Raw genomic sequence first — 19,833 nt, 5'->3', positions numbered from 1 at the left:
CCAGCCTTAATACTATAAGCTTAGTACTTCTGTGTCGGTTGCTTTCGATTCAGGACTGACGTCAGGTCGTCAGTAGTATAAAGTAAGGCAGCCGATGCCATTACATCAGTTTTTCTTGCCCTGTCAGGAGCCCCCCCCCCAAGTGGGAGCCAGCCCCCCCCCCCAAGTGGGAGCCAGCCCCCCCCCCCCCAAGTGGGAGCCAGGTTATGGTGGAAGAAACCCACCAGTAGAAAGTAAATACCAAAATGTTCCTTGCAAGGAGAGAGAGAGAGAGAGAGAGAGAGAGAGAGAGAAAGAGGGGGATGGAGGGAGGGAAACCAGGACTGCAACAGTGAATACACTCAAGTGTACACAACTGTACTATGTTCTTCATGTTTCACTGTTGCAGTCATCACATTTGGGTTGATTCCCAAAGCTGAGAAAAATGGTGAAGGCTGTCAAGGAGACTAGGGGCTGGCTGGGATGCCCTGTAAGACTGCAGTGGCAAAGCCTGCCCTGGATTTGGAGGAGATAGACAGGTGACAATGCTTGGTGAAAATGTGAACAGATGTCCAGGTGGCAGCCTCCAGGATGTCCCTGGTGGGGACTCCTCTGAGGAAAGCTGCAGAGGTGGAGGCTGCTCTGGTGGAGCGAGTCCTGACCCCCTTAATGGGAGGTTTTCCATGTTGCTTATAACAGAAATGGATGCAGTATGCTATCCACTTGGATTTATGTTTGGAAATGGCCCTGTAGCAAGGCTAACCAGTAATTGATCAGACTTTCTGAATGTTTTAGTCCTGTCTAGATAGAATCCGAGCTGTCTGTGCACATCTAGAGAGTGCAGGATCCTTTCCCCCTTGTTTTGTGGGTTAGGAAAAAGGTGGGCAAATGAATGGATTGGTTGAGAGCCACACTGGACACCACTTTGGGCATGAATGATGGGTTAAGTCCTGAGAGAAACACTGTCAGCATGGAAGATGATGAAGGGCTTCACAGCCATGAGTGCTTGTAGCCTGGAGACTCTTCTGGCTGAAGTGGTGACCACAAGAAAAGCAGTCTTCCAGGAGATAAATTTTAGCTCTGCTGAAGATGCTGATTCAAAGGGTGTCAGGCTGAGCTTTTCCAACACAAAGTTAAGGTCCCAAGTTAGGGTGGGTGCTCTTCTGGGTGGCCTCAAGCTGCTAAACCCTCTTAGGAATCGTTTGATCAGAGGGTGTGAGAAAAAGGGGCTGCTCAGTATGGAAATGAGCAGAGACAGCAGAGGCATGAATTTTAATAGAGGAAAAAGGAGAGACCACTGTGTAGCAGGTCTGTTAGGTAATCCAAGATGAGAGGTATGGAGAGCTGTGCCATATCAGCTCCCTTAGCCTGAATCCAGGTGCAGAACCTTTTCCATTTGTCAGCACTAAGACTTTCTAGTGCTAGGGCATCTGGCCTCACGTAAAACATCTAGAACCTGTTTACTGAGGCTGGCAGATTGATAGTGCATCAGGGAATAACCCAGGCTGCCAAATTGAGGGTCTGCAATTGGGGATGCATGGATTCTCCTTCCCTCTATGTCAGGAGGGTTGGGGTCTGAGTGAGATGCCATGGTGGCAATGGGGACAGGCTGCGCATCAGTGGGTACCAGTGCTGGCAAGGCCAGTATGGAGCAATAAGAATTGTCCTTGGTTTTTCCTCCCTTATTTTGAGCAGTACCCTGGTGATGAGAGGTAGTGGAGGAAATGCATAGACAGACAGACTGACCCAAGGGAAGGATAAGGCATCCACTTTCCAAGCCATGCAGTGATGTTCCTTGGTGCAGAACTTGCTGAACTGATGGTTGGTGTGGGAGGCAAAGAGGTTGACCTTCGGGGTGCCTCATTTTTGAGTTATTAGGGTGAAGGTTCTTTGTCTAGCTGCCACTCGTGTGGGTCCAGAAGATTTTTGCTAAAGTGGTCTGCCAGAAAGTTTAGAGAACCTGGCAGGAATTGTGCTAACAGGTGGAGTTGCATGGCAGAGGCTGTGTGCCAAAGGGTCATGGCCAGCCTGCATAGAGGGTAGGAGTGAGTCCTTCCCTGCTTGTTGATATACCACATTACAGTGGTGTCTGTTTTGATCAGGAGAGCCCCTGGGGAGAGTTGGGGCCAAAAAGCTGTCAATGCGTGCTGGACAGTTAACATCTCCTTTCTGGTTGACGTGCAGATGGATTTGTTGTGGGCCCCATTAGCCCTGTATGCACCTGTGGTCCAGGTGAGCACTCCAGGCATAGTCTGATGCATCTGTGGTGAGGGTCTGGGCAGCGGGGGGTGGTGAGAAAGGTAGTCCCTTGTTGTGGGAGCATGTTGCTGCCCACCAAAAAAAATCTTTCCTTAGGCAAGCTATCATTGGTATAAGAGTTTCCAGGTCTTGAGAGTGTTGACACCAAAGGCTTTTTAGGTATCATTGAAGTTTCCTCATATGCAGTCTGGCATACGGAATGAGTAGAATGCAAGATGCCATGAACTCCAGAGCTTACAGGATTTTCCTTGCAGATAACTGGGGTCTGGTGGCTAGTTGAGAAAAGTAGGCTGTTAGGTAAGTTTGCTTTTCTGGTGTAAGGAATGCTATCTGGGATGCTGTGTCCAGGCTTGCTCCTAGGAATATAATCTTTGGGTGGGTACTAGCTTGATTTCTTTTCGTTGACAGTGTACCCTAGGGAGGTCAGTAGGGATTTTACGAAGGCCAGGTGCTTGAGCAGCTTTTCCTGACTGTCTGCCTGAATTAGGCAGTTGTCTAAGAATGGGAAATTTGGATATTCCTTTGTCTGCATAAAGCAATAATGGCGGGAGCCAGACATTTTGTGAAAACTCTGGGAGCAGTAGATAAGCCAAAGGGGAAGCACAGAGAACTGAAAGTGCAGGGATCCTGCCCTGAAAAGTAGATATTTCCTGCAGGATTCCCTGATAGGGATGTGGAGGTAGGCCTCTTTTAGGACTAGGGTATCCTTGGAGAGCATGGGTAGCAGTTGCTGGAGGGTGAGCATTTTGAAATTTGGGATCACCAGGAAGGTGTTTAGAATGGATAGATAGAGGATGGGGCGCCAGGTGCCCTCTTTTCTGGGTACCAGAAATAGTCTGGAGTAGAAACTTTCACCCATCTGTTCTGCAGAAACGTACTCTATTGCCCTCAGAGAGCATGGAAAGGACTTGCTTTTTCGCCTCTGCCCACTGGTTTGGGGGTAGATCTGGGAACCCTTTTAGGGTTGGAAGAGTGTGGAAAGAAAATCTGTATCCCTGGGACACTATGTTGAGGACCCAGCAGTCGATGGTAATGGTGGCCCAGGTGCTTGCGTGAAGAGAGTTTTCCCCTTGGGGTAAGTGTTGGTGGGCAGAGGGAGGAGATGGGGGAGGAGAGTCATTGTGAGTTCTTAGCATGAGGAGGTGGCTTAGAACTCCTTGGTTTTGAAGTGGAGGAATTCCACTGTTTTGATCTCTGCATTCCCTGTGGCTGTACTGGGCTGAACTGACCTGGCTGGAGCAGGAAAGGACCAGTGCTTGGAGGAGCAATGCCTGCTGAACCTTGGTGGCTGGACCTGTAGGAAATTCTTCACTGCCTGCATAGACTTAGCTTTTTCTTCCATCTTTCTTTTTTAAGCCCTCCTCTGCCTTAGTGCCAAATAAGTTGTCTTTGTGCAAGGGTGCATCCAGTAATTTAGATATAACATGATCTGGCAAGGGCTGTTCCATAAGCCATGCATGTCTTTTAAGGACAGACCTGGTGACTGCTGCCCTGCAAGAAGCTTCTAGTGCATCAAAACCACAGTGTAAGGTATGCTTAGTAAACTGACTTGCAGAATGCATTAACTCTTGCAACTCTCTAGATTCTGCACTAGCAGGAAAGGAAGACACTTTTTGTCAGTTCCACACGCTAAAATGTCAGCAACATACCATGGAACTCCTCAATTTAGTGCTCTAATAGCAAGAGAAGCAGAGGTGTATACTTTTTTACCCCATCTGTCTAATGTTCGGGGAATCCCTATCTGGGGGGGGGGGGGATTCTTAGCAGGAGTTGCTTTAATTCCTTTAGGTCCTTGAGAGATCACCTCAGGGTCAGAAGTAGGATTGTTGAATAGAAATTTGAGAGAGTCAGGGATTCTATAGCACTTGTCTGGTTTCCTGGGAGCAGAAGGGAGGATGTCAAGAGTCAAACTGGATTCCACAAAAACATCATCCACAACATCCAGGAGAGGAGGAATAGCCAGAGGTCTGTGTTGTGGTAGATCTAGCAATTCTCAGAGTCTCTTTTTTGACTGAGGGTTGTCCTGATATTCCCATTGGAAATGTTCCCTTAAGGTATGTAGGGTTTCTCCAAAGAAGTCGTCCTCGGGTGGAGAGGCTGAAGGGATGGATTCCTCTGAATCAGAATCCTCATAAGCTGAGAGGGGTTGCATAGCTTCATAATCAGATGCATCAGAGTCATCGTACACCTGTTCAGATAAAACTTCTGGGGAAAAATCTCTTTCTTTTGGAAGGGATAGCCTGGCTTCCCCTTGATAAGCATTATAAGGTCTTCTGCCATTTTAAGCATCTGAGACTGAGGCAAGGAAGCAGGTGCCTGAGATTGGGTTGTCGGTTTCTTGGGTGTGGTTCGTACCCTTGGCCTTAGAAACTCAGTAGTTTTCGAAAGAAAGGTAGACACAAAAGAATTTGTCAGTCTGTGTTGAATTGGTGGTGCGAAGTACTTCCTCAGAAGCCAGTGCCTGCTCATCGGCTCCGAACCCATCCAAGGTAGAGACATCCACAGGATCCTTAGTCAATGAAGAGTCTTGTGGCATACCTGACTTCGAAAGGGTCTCGGTAGCGGCCTGCAAATCCACAGAATTGGGCATCAGGGGCTGAGAAAGTGTCTCACTGAGGACTGGAGAACTGATGACTACCTTAACGGAAGCGCCGTCAGCAGTTTTGGACCTGTGCGGTCTGTCTCTGTCTTTACATTTTTTTCGGAAGATCTGCTGTTGGTTGGCTTACCAAAGCCGTATCGGAATTCGAGGACTGAGTGTAAATATCTAGCTACAATGGCCCGACGAAGTATAGTTCTGGCATTGAACAGAGCAAAAAAGCGACAGTGGGGTACGGCGTGGTCTGGGCCTACAAGTGACGCAGTAGGAATGAAAATCTCAGTGTGGTATTTGCTTTCCACAGGTGAGACAATTGTTAACTTTTCCTGATATCTGTTAGAGCAAGAAAAATGGATCCCCAATGGGGTACTTAGCTTTAGAAGACTTCAACTTCAATTTCGGAAACTAAAAACTCAGGTAGCAGCCGACCGGCACTCCTGCCAACAGCTTCTGCTTCGGGTTCCTCGGCAAGAAAGACTGGTGTAACGGTGTCGGCTGCCTTAATTTATAACATTGACGACCTGACGTCAGTTCTGGAGAGACTGCAACCGATGTAGAAATAATAAGCTTCTGGTATTTGGGCCGACTGAGGGCTACCCTGGCAGGGAAAACCCAAATGTGATGACTGCAACAGTGAAACAAGAACATCTGGCAATTTAGTGTTCTGATAGCAAGAGTAGCAGAGGTTTACACTTTTTTACCCCATCTGTCTAATGCTTGGGAATCCCTATCTTGAGGGGGTGGGATTCTTGGCAGAGGTTGCTTTAATTCCTTTGGGCCCTTGAGAAATTACCTCAGGGTTAGCAGTAGGGTTTTTGAACATAAATTTGTGCGAGTTAGGGATTCTAACACCTGTCAGGTTTTCTGGATGCAGGAGGGAGGGTGTTAGGAGTCAAACTGCATTCCAGAAAAATATCACCCACATCCAGGACTGGGGGAATGGCCAGGGGTCTGTGCTGTGGAAGACCCAAGAATTCTCTGAGTCTTGGAAATGCTCCCTTAAGATACGATGGGTTTCTCCACAGGAATAGTTCTCGGGTGGAGAGGCTGAAGGAATGGATTCCTCAGCATCAGAATCCTCATAAGCAGAGAGGGGTTGCATGTCTTCATATTCAGATGCATCAGAATCAGACTCCTGTTCAGACAAAACTACTGGGGACAGATCTCGCTTCCTTTTGGAACGGGTAGCTTGGCTTCCCCTGATCAGCATGATAAGGTCTTCTGCCATTTTAAGCATTTGAGACTGAGGCAAGGAAGCAGGTGCCTGAGATTGGGTCGTCTGTTTCCTGGGTGTGGTTTGTACCCTGGGCCTTAGAAACTCGGTAGTTTCTGAAAGAACGGTAGAAAAGAAAGAAGTCGGCTTGAGACTAGAATCGGTAGTGCAAAGTACTTCGTCTGAAGCCAGTGCCTGCTCAGAGGCTTCGGACCCACCCAAGGGTGAGACAATCGCAGGATCCTTAATCGAAGAAGAATTTTAGGGCATACGAGACTCTGAAAGGGCCTCGGTAGCAGCCTGCGAATCCACAGAAGTGGGCATCAGGGGCTGCGAAAGCGCCTCACTGAGGACCGGAGAACTGATGACTAGCTTAACAGAAGCGTCGTCGGTAGGTTTGGACCTGTGCGGTGTGTCTATATCTTTATCCTTACGTTTTTTCGGAAGATCTGCTGTCAGATGGCTTATGAAGCCATATCAAAATTCGAGGACTGTAAGTGAAAATATCTAGCTACAATGAGGGCCCAATGACGTATAGTTCTGGCGTTAAAGCACAAAAGTGACAGCGAGGGACGTCGTGGTCTGGGCCTAAGCAAGTGGCGTAGTAAGAATGAAAGTCTCGGTGTGGTATTTGCTTTCCACAGGCGAGACAATTGTAACTTTTTCAGACATCGGTTAGAGCAAGAAGAAAGGATCCCCAACAGGGTACTTGGCTTTTAGAAGACTTCAGCTTCAATTCGGAATACGAAACTCAGGTAGTGTCCGACTGGCACTCGTGCGAACTGCTTCTGCTTCGGGCTCCTAGGCAAGAAAGACTGATGTAATGGCGTCGGCTGCCTGATTTTATACCACCGATGACCTGACGTCAGTCCTGGAGCAACAACAACCGATGCAGAAATACTAAGCCTCTGATATTCAGGCAGACTGAAGGCTACCCCTGGCAGGATAACCCCAAATGTGATGACTGCAACAGTGAAACACGAAGAACATATGTAGCCACAATTTTGACACAGCCACCCAGCAATAAGTGACCTGGATATTAATGTAGCTGGTGGAAGAGAGTGAAAATGAGAAGCTGATACCAGTTTGTGCATCCTAGGTGAGAGCTATTAGCTTGGACACTGTGGTAGTTATTCCTGGTGGACACCACGTCATGAAAAGGGCAGCATGAGGGCCTCAACAAGTGGGATCCCACAAGTAGCATGTTAACATGCTTTAAGCAGAAACTGATGTGTATGGAAACACAGGATGCTTTAACCAGAAACTGATGTGTATGGAAACACAGCACATGCCCTCATGTCTGGCAATGAAGAATCAAGTGTCATGTTACCATCTGGACAGAGGACTGTTTAGACCAAATAACATCCTAACAGCTGCTTAAATGACTATATGCAACATCTGGCTCATACCTAAAGTGGAACCAATGAGCCAGACAGAGAATGACAGGGCTGTTGGTTAGAAAAGTGTGCTTTTCACATTTAAAAAAAATCACATAATTATTAGTTTATATGTAAATTTCAGCATGAGCCAACAGCAGTTAAGCTCCTCAAAGACAACTAGACCTTAAAACTTGGTACTATCCAATGAGCCTATAAACCAGTGCAGGTTTATTTTTAATTTCACCTATCCCCGTCTTCATCCAAGTATCAGTTAGTTATGAAAAGAATGAGGACACCACTGAAAGGACAATGCCTTCCCTGCAGCTATATTATTTTCAGTAATACAGCTATATGCTATTAATCCATTCTCAGCTAAAGCGTCTTCTGTGTGGAGACATGCGTGAATGGGCGTACCTTCATTGAAGGTTGTGCGTCAGGGCTGGCAACTCGGTATGTAAAAATCTACTGCCAATCATTAGCGGACCGGAGTTCCGCTGTGGCGACCCCTAACTGGGAAAAGCCGAAAGATACAACATACCATTATAAAATTCCACAATAAAAAATAAATTAAAAAAAAAAAAAATCACAACTCACTATTATAATACTGCTCATAAAACAACAGTGACAAATGAAGGCCTGAATCTTTAAACTACAGCTATTCCATTCCCTTCCTCGTATGTAATGTCCATTCTTTTTTTTTTTTTTTTAACTAAACCTTCGATAAAACAAAACAAGTATTTGGCATTAGCAGTCTTACAGCTCATTGCCACTAATGCAGCTATGTATCAATATAAATTTCGCACTCTAACACTTTCCCACATATTTACAGCTAAAGACAAAGACTTAATACCACCAAGCAAATGTACGATAAATTAACTCTCAATAATAGCAGCTAAATAAGCCTGTCATTCATTAAAATAAGATACTTTCATGCCTATAACTGCATATGTCACTTATATACTTCTTCTCTGATGCTGACAGCACTGTTTGCATTAACACTGGATGGCTTCACAAGCAAACTGGCTGGAATTGTGGAGCTAAGAGCTATACACTAAGCTGCCTTGCAATGGCTGCTGTGACTAAATTCCTGTTTCATGAAGCAAAGAAATGTTTGGTGTACTTCCCTTTTATAGTCAACACAGAAAGTTGCATAGTTTCCTCTGTACACTATAATAAATTGTGACTATGTTCATTCTTGCATGCCTTTTTACATTAATAAGAACTTCTTTTATGGTTTCATTTGCATATCTTCTGTTACACATTAGGGCTCACTGCACTGGAGTGCATGTGTGGTACTATGAATTGCTACTAGTCTGCATCAGACTCTAAATTGCAGATTCAAGCACTAATGAGCACTTCAAACTACACAACTTGTATATGAATCCCAGTCACATTATACAATATCTGTGTAACTTGTATAACAGGCTACAAAATAATACAGTGGTTAGCTTTGCTACTTAAGAGTTTTCAAACTTCCTTGTTCAATTCTCAAATGTCTTCGTCTACTGTATCAATTTAGCAGGTAGGTCTCACGTCTGTGAGGGTTTCTGCTCAATATGGTTTCTTCATGCACTTCACATTTAACTGGTAACGCTGAACTGCCCTTAGGTGTGAACATGAATGATCTAATAAGGTCTGTTCAAAGTGAAGGTCTGGCATCCCATCTGGTGCCGATTCCATCTTGCACCCATTGCTTGTTGAACAGGCTTTAATCCCCCCAGCTACAAATGGGATGAAAATGGGCATACAAGACAAATGGATGGCATTTATGAAGACCATATTATCGAAAAGTATTTCTGTGTATGAACATGCTACATTTCTTGACAACCTGGCAATTAGTTGTGAATACACTGTGGTACTATAAATGGCTTAACGCTATCACGAGTTTAAATGTTTATCAGTGAATCCTTTCCAGAAATAAAATTTCTTACTGTTCTGTCAGTCCATATGCAAGATCTAACATATCCATTTCCTCATCAGTGATTGGATCCAGTTGCTTAAAGATATGTTCCTCAAAGATTACGTGACATGTTGAACAAGCCAAAGTTCCTTCACAGGCCCCTACAAACAAGAGAAACGTAAAGTTAAATTACATCCAGCAACTTAACAAAATTACTTTCAACTGCAGATAAAAAATAAATATTTGACTTCTTATTTAGCCTAAAATGTAGAGGGCAACACAAGGCATCAAATTTTAACAAGGATGGTAGTGCTAAAGTGATGAAATCTTAATTTATAGGTTTAAATGAAGCTGTTATTATCAAACCCATTTAAAAAAATACAGCATAAAGTTAACTAGTGCTCTGTAACTTTAATTTTTTAATTGAGTCAGGTCTTTTGATATTAATTGACTTTGATCATGTGTTTATATTGTGCATTTAAATGAAAGTTCTTCATGAACGTTTTATGCCTGAAGAAGCCTTTGAAAGGAAGTATTTACTAGCTTCTGTAATACAGCCAAGCTTGACCGCCTTGGTTCTAGGAGAGATTTTTTTCTGTTTTTAAAGTTTTACATTTGTTTACCAGGTAGGTGGACTGGTCAAAAATTTTTTTCAGCCAGGACCGGAGTCAAGATGGCAAATACAAGCAAAATAATCACAAACTCCCTGGTCAGCCTCAGTAAGAAGCTGAGATCCCTTATTAGATCCTCCAAAGCTAGCTACGAAAACAAAATTGCCACTAATTCTAAGGACAACCACAAAGCATTCTATAGCTATGTCAAGAATCTCGATGGCAACACCCAGATCTGCTCTGAGTTGCAACACAATGGCACGAAAATTACAGAACCAACTGATATTGCCAACATCCTGGCAGACAGGTTCAGTGCTAACTTTACCTCCCACCCCCACCCCCTAAAGGGCCCATATCTATACAGGAAGAATGCAGAGTCCCTGTAATCACAACTATGCAGGTAAAAGCTGCACTCTCTAAAGCCAAAAACACAGCATCCATGGGACTGGACAACATCCCAGGCTGCGTTTTACATGAACTTCAGAACAAACTCGCTCCCCACTTAAGCACCATGTTCATTAATAGCCTTGCATCAGGCTTTGTGCCCACTGAATAGCACACAGCAACATTTATCCCACTCCACAAAGGGGGAGTCACCACTTATCCCGGGAACTATCGACTTATTAGCCTGACGAGCCTGGTCTACAAGGCCATGGAAAGTACCATCATGGAACAAAGACATTGGTAACCTCCAAACTCTGGATCCCACCCAGTTTGGGTTTGTGAAAGGCAGATTATTCCTCCTGAACCTGATCGACTTCTTTGAGACGGTCACCAAAGCCGTAGATGAGGGTAAGGTGGTTCACATAGCCTATCTTGACCTCGCCAAGGCCTTCAACACCATCCCCCATTCTGGAATTATAGCTAAACTCACTAAACTAGGTATAAATCCCTACGTCACAGGATGGGTTGCCAACTGATAGAACCCACACTGTAAAAGTTGCAGACTCCAAATCTGACCTCAAAGCAGTGACAAGTGGAGTACCACAGGGTTCCGTCCTGGGACATCTGTTTGGTATCTACTTCTCTGAAGTACAGGCCAACACAGAAGGCCTCTGGCTAATGAAGTTCGCAGATGACTGCAAACTAGGAGCCATAGTCAAGTTCCCAAATGATGTGAACATCCTACAGAAGGGTCTCGCTGACACAGATGCCTGGTGTCAGAGCCATGGCCTCAAGCTCAATGCCAAAAAGTGCAGTGTCATCCCCTTTGGTAAAAACTCTGTACCCATGAACTACCACATAGGCAGCAATCTACTTAAACACCAAACGTGTAATAAGAGACCTTGAGACCCAGGTGGACAGTAGTCTCTCCTTTGATAGTCACATCGCCACAGCAGTCAGGAAGTCCTTCTACATGGCACACCTCATCATAAAAGGGTTCTCATCCAGGAAAAAAAAAGAGGTCATTGTTCCCCTCTACTCGACACTCATTAGACCCATTAGAGAGTACAATGCCCCTTTTGGAATGTACCTCACAAGACATCTGCAGCAGCTGGAAAGGCCACAGAAGTACCCTCACAAAGAGGATTACTGGCCTCAAAAAATGCCCTACATTGACCGCCTCAAAAAACTCCAGCTTTACTCCGTAGCATATCACCTACTCAGAGGTGATCTCTGGCTAACATATAAAGCTATGTAAAACCCAGAGCTGTTGGACATGCTACACCTAATGAAATCCCAATCCCTCCGAGCTACACGCTCTAGGGACATAAACCTCATCACCACAATAAGCAGGACATGCTGGAGGGATAGATTCCTGTCCCAGAGACTTCCCATACTCTGGAACAGGCTACCTATCTATGTCAAGCAAAGTTCTTCATTAGCACTCTTCAAGAAAAATCTTGATGAGTGGATGGGAAATAGGAAATACACTCCAGGGATCACTTCTGTGTCTCTGCTCGACAGTGGCACATGAAAATAACTTTCTTGGGTGGCGTAAGCCAGGGAACCTTGTTGGCTAGGCTTACGTAGGCCTTTGGGCCGATAGCCTAGTACCTACCTATGAACAAATCATAGAGAGAAAAGTTATGTCCATTGCATTTACAGACGGGTTACATTATCCAGCACTGACCAAATATGTTAGACGCACAGAAGTACATTTGTTTTTGCAGTATACTATAGAAAGTAAAAAAGCAAGGTCTTTCGGCTTTTCCTGGTCAGGGGTCACCACAGTGGATCACTGGTCTGCAGACTGATTGGCAGTGGTGTTTTTATGGTGTCGAGTTGCCAGCCCAGCCCTCAACCTTCACAGAAGACGCACACACGCACGCACACACGCACACACACACGCACACACGCACACACACGCACACACACATGCACACACACACATGCACACACACATGCACACACACACATGCACACACACATGCACACACATGCACACACACACACGCACACACGCACACACGCACACACGCACACACACATGCACACACACATGCACACACACACATGCACACACACACATGCACACACACATGCACACACACACATGCACACACACACATGCACACACACACATGCACACACACACACATGCACACACACACACCTTAAAAATTCACTCGACCACCAGGACGAGCAGAGAATCGAACTGGAGAACCTCTTGCTGTGAGGTGATAACGCTAACTGCTGCACCACTGCGGCCACAAGGACGAGCAGCGAATTGAACTGGAGAACCTCTTGCTGTGAGGTGACAATGCTAACTGCTGCATCACCGCGGCCGACCTACTATACTATAGAGAGTATAGATGGCATATTATTTATGTACAACTATGTTTGAACAATACTAAAGCTGTGACATACAAACTTAACCACAAAATACAAAGTTGTAAAATTATATAAAGGTGTACACTACTTCGTAATTCTGTATTCTGCTAACATTTAAGGGTAAACCAAGACAATACATTGGTTCAGTTCATCTCCAGTTATTCTCCTGAATAAGCAATGACTGATGCAAGCCAATTCATAAAAGGCTTAAGATAGCCTAGTTGACTAATCCTATCAAAGTTTGTTTCTGGCTAGAGGCATATCATGAGAATAATGAATGACTGCTTAACCTCAAAAGCAGCAGTATATTTATAAAGGTTTTATGTCCTAAAGGAGTGTCAAACATTCAGAATTCTGACCACATTACTTTTTTACGCTGGCAATATTCAGTCTGTGTTGCCACATCTGTTGCTCTATTCTTTATATTTTAAGGTTTTAGGTTTGCAGGGGGTTCTGTTCTCCCTTTTTCTTAAACAGTACCTCCCACAGAGCGAGGTCACCCTTCATTTCTATCCCTTACACATTGCTAATTTGAGTATTTCTTTTTTTGACATTCCCAGGATTGTTTTGATTCCCCAGGAAAGCAGTGTCTCTTCTTATACAGTTCCAATCAGAAAACTCAACAGCCATGGGGTCACTAGAAGATGACAAAAACACCCGGTAACCTGTAGGTGAAAATGCTATATTAAGGTTAAGCTCTTTCATATTTCAAAGTTAAATGACATGCAAGTCTTAACGTTAACATAGCATCTTCACCTTCTCCTTAACAGCATACTCTTTTTTTACTCTAGTCATTCTCATTTCATTGCTCAAATGTTGTAGACAAAGAAAATTTTTGTAATAATGGGAAACAGCTCTGTAACCATCTGTGCATCAACGTGTATTCTGAACAATAAGAAGAATGGAACTCTAATGCTTGGCATGACTGATTTATTACTTAATCATATATTTTATAAGGGACAGGAACGCATTATGTTCCAATGCATCGATAATACTCAGATTGTCACACAACCATGTAGGAAGTAGTTAAATTACAATGTAGGCTTTTTTTTTCCCATTTAGTTGCTTATTTTATTTATTTATTCCATTTGGTTGTTTTAGATGGCATCAAAGCCGTAATTACTGTTGTGCAGAGGAAAGAAAAAGAAAATCAAAACAAACAAAACAATTGCAGCAGGGATCAAGTGCAAAACAAAAAAATAATTCTTGGCACAGCCGGAAATAACGGGGAACAACCAAAATTAGGGACTCAAACATTATTCCGATTCATTGAACAGGTTTACAGAACATGTTTTGTATCAATGAGTTTTTTTTTTTTTCCTCAATTTGCTGTTTGCATCATTTTGTAACAGGGAATGTTTGTTCTTGTGTACAGTGTTGTTTAGTAAAAAATTATCTGATTTAGTCAATAGACTTCTTTCAGGAAGCCTAAATGTAGTGGAACTGTAGCTTGCCATCACAATACCCTAACATACGGTTCCATAAAAAACATCACTCAAGTTGTTGTGTCTTTTGGCTTTTCCCGGTTAGGGGTTGCCACAGCGGAACTCCGGTCAGTTAATGATTGGCAGTAAATTTTTATGTACCGAGTTGCCGGCTCTGATGCACAACCTTCAACGAAGGTACACCCATTCACGCACGTCTCCACACAGAAGACGCTCTAGCTGAGAATCGAACAGGACAACGTCTTACTGTGAGGCGACAACGCTACCGCAGCACTTAGAGAAATAACCAGTAATAAACTTGCAGTTCCCTGTAATCATCTTTTTAATTGAAATAACAGCTGATGCACCCTTCAACAGAAACTTTACACACTGTTCATCTACATTCTTCTCAAGTGTCCAAATGTTTGCCTCACATTTTTGGTCTTTTCTCATAAATTTTTGGTTTTCTGACACATCACTGAAGACTGAATTCAGAAAAGTGGGATGGGAGTACTAGTGTGGGGAAGAGATAACTAGTGGCAAGTGCAGTTTTAATTATGTTAGTGAGAAAGTTTTTGGCTCTTTAAAGCATACCTACTTTTTGATGAGTTGTTCTTGTGCAATTTTGTACATGAAGGCAGAAATTAAGCTTATCATTCACTATCACTCCTAATAAGTTGCTATGAGAAGTGACTTTAATGTTTGAATTATCAAAACAGAGGACTTTAATTTTGTTTTTTTTTCATGAGAGAGGGATTTGGGGGAAAGTAGTAGTCTGGTCTTTTTGGGCTGAGCATGAGTTGCGAGTAACAAAGCCGTGTTTCAGTGGCTATTAAAGCTTTCTGAGCAATTTTTTGGAGATGTACCATGTTGTCAGATGTGCAAATAAGTGTGGAGCCATCTGCATACTGTGTTAGGGAGGCCTGTTGTGTGGATGTATAGATGGTGCTGAAAAATATTAAACAGGTGGGGACCAAGGATAGAGCCTTGTTATACACGGGTGTTGACTGGGCAGTATGGAGAGAGAGTGGAGTGTCATTTAACTGACTGATACTTACTAAACAAGTAGATTTTGAACCACAAAAGGGTGGGCTGGGAGAAACCTACTGAGGGCGTTTGAAGTAGATGTTTGCTGTGACAAACTCTGCTAAAGGTATTAGACATGTCTAGAAATAAGGAAGAGATTAGTTTGACGTTATCGCTAGCTTTATTTGCAGTATCTACATATGACAGGGGCAGTGCTAGCACTACAGGAAGGACAGAAGCCATGTTGTGTAGGGGACAGTAGTCCTTCCTTCCTGCATGAGATAGTCTAGCAATTATTTCTGGATACATTTTTCAGGTATTTTGGTGAGGGGTGATAAGACTGCTATAGGATTACGGTTACTAATGTCTGTTGAATGTCTTCTTTTGTGCAGAGGGATAATGTGTGACCTTTTCAAGAGAGAGGGAATGTGGGTTTCCTGAACTGACCTAAAGATTGAGATAGGATAGGCAATGGTACTGGCTGGCATTTTTAGGTTCGCACTTGGAAGGTTATCAGCTGAAGAACAGCATGGTTTAGGTTTGTTTAACAGGAGCATTATACAGGACGTGGGCACATTTTTGAAGGTGAAAGTGGATGACGTGATATATGGCAGTTGGATAGGGTTTGGATTAGATGTTGATGAATCCTTGGTTAGAGATGCTTTACTATCTATAAAATAAGAGGTTAGCTGTACTGCAGTTTTGAGTTAATGGGAAAGGGGTTTGGGTTGAATTTTTGGCCGGGATGCAACATTTTTTTCAATGGATGTCTAAAATGTTTTAGGGTTATGTTTAGTATCATTCTGAAAGTTATTACAGTATAGTTTTTTTTGTTTTCATTTATTTGCTTTTTAGTACGACTATGAAGCATTCTGAAGTTTAAGATACTGAGGTGTTTTATATTTTTCCCATTTTTCCACGCTTTTTCCTCTATCTTGCATTAGCAATCTACTCTTTTTGGACAGTCAAATTGCATTATTTGTTTTTAGTCTCCTCCTTCTAGGAGATGCAAGACAATTTAGGATATTTAGAAAAGTTGTACTGAATTCATTTATAGCATCATCTAAGGGAAGGATTTTTAGGAAGTTCCAGTTAAGAGATGATAGTGTAGTAATGAACACTTCTGCATTAAACTTGGAAAGGCTGCATGTCGTTTTATAAATATGCTGTTTAACTGGATGTTTAAGATGTCTGGTCATACAGATTGGGAAATGATCACTGAGGGAGTCTGACATATCTGTGGCGGTGTATTTGCTAGGGTCTGATACCAGGATCCAGTATAATAGGGATTTGATGTCTTGCTATAATGTGTGGGGCTATTAGTTAGGTGAAACCTTATAAACTCTTAACGCCCCTTCATCTAGCATGAACTTATGTCCAAGTAATTAACATTCACATTATTTAGTAGCATTTTTCTTTTGAAAATGTTCTGGATATCCAATGTATGATATCTTCCACTATAGCTGTATTGTCACCAGGAGGGATGCAAAGGAGAGTAATAAATATTTTGTTTATAACAGTTTATTTTGAGGAATGCAATAAGAAGCTCTGCTGAACTGAATTTTGGTACTGGTTTGCTATTGGAGAAATGTGTCAGTTGCTGGGAAATATTACAGCAATACCACAGCCTTTCCTATTTATTAGGTCATTATGGATATTATAGCCAGGAGGTATAACTTCAGAGTTGTTTATGCTGGGTTTAAGCAAAGTTTCAGTTACAGTGAGAATGTCAGGCTTATGTTGGTTAATCCAGGCATGTAGTTCAGCAGTTCATTTCTTATCCTTCTAACATTTATTGCAGCAAAAATTAGATCGCCAGGGTTAAGGATTGGCTGCTGTTGGGTTAGAGAAGTGTGTGGGAGAGAATTATGTTTGTGTTCCTTGTGATAAGTGGGGTCAGGATTAGGGGGAATATCTCCTCCTAGACAGATATTAATATACTGCGGAATTATGCATGTATAGTGACAGGGCTTTGAGTCAGTCCATGTAGGACATGTTTAGGCCTTATATACTTTCAGTGATTCATTGGCATTTCAAGGCTGTTTTACTCGAATAACCTCCTTTATAAGGGTGGTAGAGGCCAGTTGGTCCTGGGGTAAATTTGGAAGAACCCATCTATTCATCTGTCTTTATTCTAAAGGAAGATAAATTGCACTGCTTGCTGTGAAAAAAATATTCCTGTAGAGGTGGAGGCACCAACTGATGTATGTCTCTGTCCATTACATTCAGTTTATCTGCTGCTGAAGGTTCAGTTCTGTAGTTATTGTGTTATAGATGTACTGTTTGACTTACAAAGATACAAGAAGTCAAGGATCAGCAGACTGCTAATAGCGCAGTGAGTCCCAGGTCACCACTCAGTCTGTAACATGCAAACAATATGGACAGTGCCTTCAGCCTCTCCTTTTAAGTAAGGCTCTTAAACAGAGATATTTTTGGTTTAGAAAGCTCTGGAGCTTTTTGTGTTTGTTGATATGTCAAAAGACATATCCCAAAGGGAGCAACTTCACATTCTAATGTGGGTCTAATCAGTGCTGAACACAGGGAATGGCAACATCTCTGAACTGAAACAAAATAACTTTTGTTGTTGTGCTAAGCAGGACTTCCTGACTGAAGCTGCCACATGATCAAAGGAGGGGAAAATGTCAACCCCACCACATTTAAAAGACTGATGGATGGAATACTGAATGCTCCTTGCATTACTACCAATACTTTTGTTAAGGCAGTATTTTCAATACTGTTTCTTGCAGATAATTGCTGTTTTTCAGAAGAAACAATACTACATTTTAGCAATCAATTTAAGCTCGTTATATATACACCTACAATTAGCTATGGTAAACTTTTTCTAAAGGGTAAAGTTATTTGAGGGGATTTTGACAACTGCATCCATTTTGCAGTTTGCAAATTAATTTGATTGTTTTTCTTTCAGCTTTTCCCGGTTAGGGGTCACCTCAACAGAACTCCGGTCCGCTAATGATTGGCAGTCGATTTTTAAGGTGCTGAGGTGCCAGCCCAACCTTCAACGAAGGCACGCCCATTCAGGCATGTCTTTCGAACGCCACTCAACCGCAGGGAGGACATGCAGACTCCACACAGAAGGCACTCCAGCAGAGAATCGAACGAGAGAACCTCTTGCTGTGAGGTGACAACGCTACCACTGCACCAACGCGGCTTACTTGCAAATTAATTTGATTAACCAGGAGTTATCATTTTTGAGATCAGAGTAATAGATATCAAATAGGAAGAATTGTTACACACCTCTGGGGGAACACCACTATTTATCTTAGCACCAAGAGGCATCTGCTACACAAACTACATGGGTTCTTTCTTTCAACCAGTTGGATGTTCATCTTCCAACATAAGGATCTATGTTTAAAGCAGATAATGTCCTTACATTTCTGTACGAGGTATGATACTGAATGATTTAGCCAGATCAAGTCAAGGTATATGCACAACTTGACCACTATTAATGAACTGCATGACCCTCTCGAAGAAATTAACAAGACTGAACAAGCATTCTCTCTCTTTGATGAAGTTAAATTGTTGTGGGTCACACCTATTGAGATTCTTGATATACAAGGAGTGTGGTTTTAATACACAGCATAGCAGTTTTGTACTAATGACTGTTCTATAATTTCCAGTATCATGGTTACCACGGCAACATACTATGATTTGTGTTCAAGTTAAATGATTTAAAGAGAAGTTTGACAAAAGCATGTTTGACACTGTTTTCTAAGCACCTAGATATGTTGTCAAAACCCCTAGAGGAAGCATTTTTGGTCTTTGATAACACCTTAGGAACATATGTCATAGACCTTGACTTTCTAAATCAGTTTGTGAAAGTTCAGAATACTATCCCTTCATACCTTGTTACCAATCATTCCCACTTGCAATAATTTGGTAATTGTATAGATTTAAAGGAAGCTTATCATCATATACCAGTAGCCACAGACTCAAAACCTTTTAAGATTTCCTGTGTCTGAATTATACTCTCAGTTCTCTGCATTACCCTTTGAAAATTCCTTTGGACCAGTAAATAATCCAAAGAGGCTAGCTCCAGTGATAGCTTACCGCAGACTGCAATATATTCACATATTTCCTCACTTAGATGACTCACTTATTTTTATTTATTTATTTTTTTTTACATCTTGTTAAATGTGTTACAAATTTTTCACTTAGGTAAGAAACCTCCTTCTCAGACTGTGTTTTCAGGAGAACATTTAAGATCTTGTTTAATTTTATCCTACAGAGTCATATTCTTGAGGTGTCTTATGGATGCATCCTTTCACAGAACTTTTCTCCCACCAGAAAAATTCAATCTAGATCTAGATCCATTCCAGAGATTTTCCACAAAGTCAATCACTTCTGCAAGGGAATATTTCAACATTGTAGGATTCAAGACATTAATGATGCACCTGATTCTTCCAGTCAGACTAAGTGGTACTTAAAATCTATTTTGTCCCAACATCACCTCCCGCTGACCTTTCAATTTCAGTTTTGGAACTTGTAAAAAGGGAAATGACATGTTGGAGTGATCAGATTTATGTGAATCCAGGTCTTCCATTTTTCTCTTTCTTCATCTACACAGTCTGTAACAACATATGCATGAGACTTTGCTTGGGGGCTGTGTCTTTGGGGGAGAAAGTTCAATGTATTTGGAATGAAAACAAA

General features: G+C 42.5%; 1 protein-coding gene across 6 annotated transcripts in view; it reads right to left on the bottom strand.

Moving 5' to 3' along the window:
- Positions 1-19,833, bottom strand: part of FDX1 (ferredoxin 1) — a 657,258-nt gene that overhangs the window by 96,206 nt on the left and 541,219 nt on the right. For all 6 annotated transcript variants that reach the window (XM_044072726.1, XM_044072724.1, XM_044072723.1 and 3 more), the window contains exon 4: positions 9,361-9,490. In XM_044072726.1, coding sequence (XP_043928661.1) covers positions 9,361-9,490 — 130 coding nt within the window. The remainder of the gene's footprint in view (positions 1-9,360; positions 9,491-19,833) is intronic.

Source organism: Protopterus annectens, chromosome 5.part0 (genome assembly GCF_019279795.1).
Source record: "Protopterus annectens isolate FY-2018-M chromosome 5.part0, PAN1.0, whole genome shotgun sequence".
In the NCBI taxonomy this organism is placed as follows: domain Eukaryota; kingdom Metazoa; phylum Chordata; order Ceratodontiformes; family Protopteridae; genus Protopterus; species Protopterus annectens.
The sequence above is the reverse complement of the archived record's forward strand: the minus strand, read 5'-3'. Positions and strand labels throughout refer to the sequence as shown.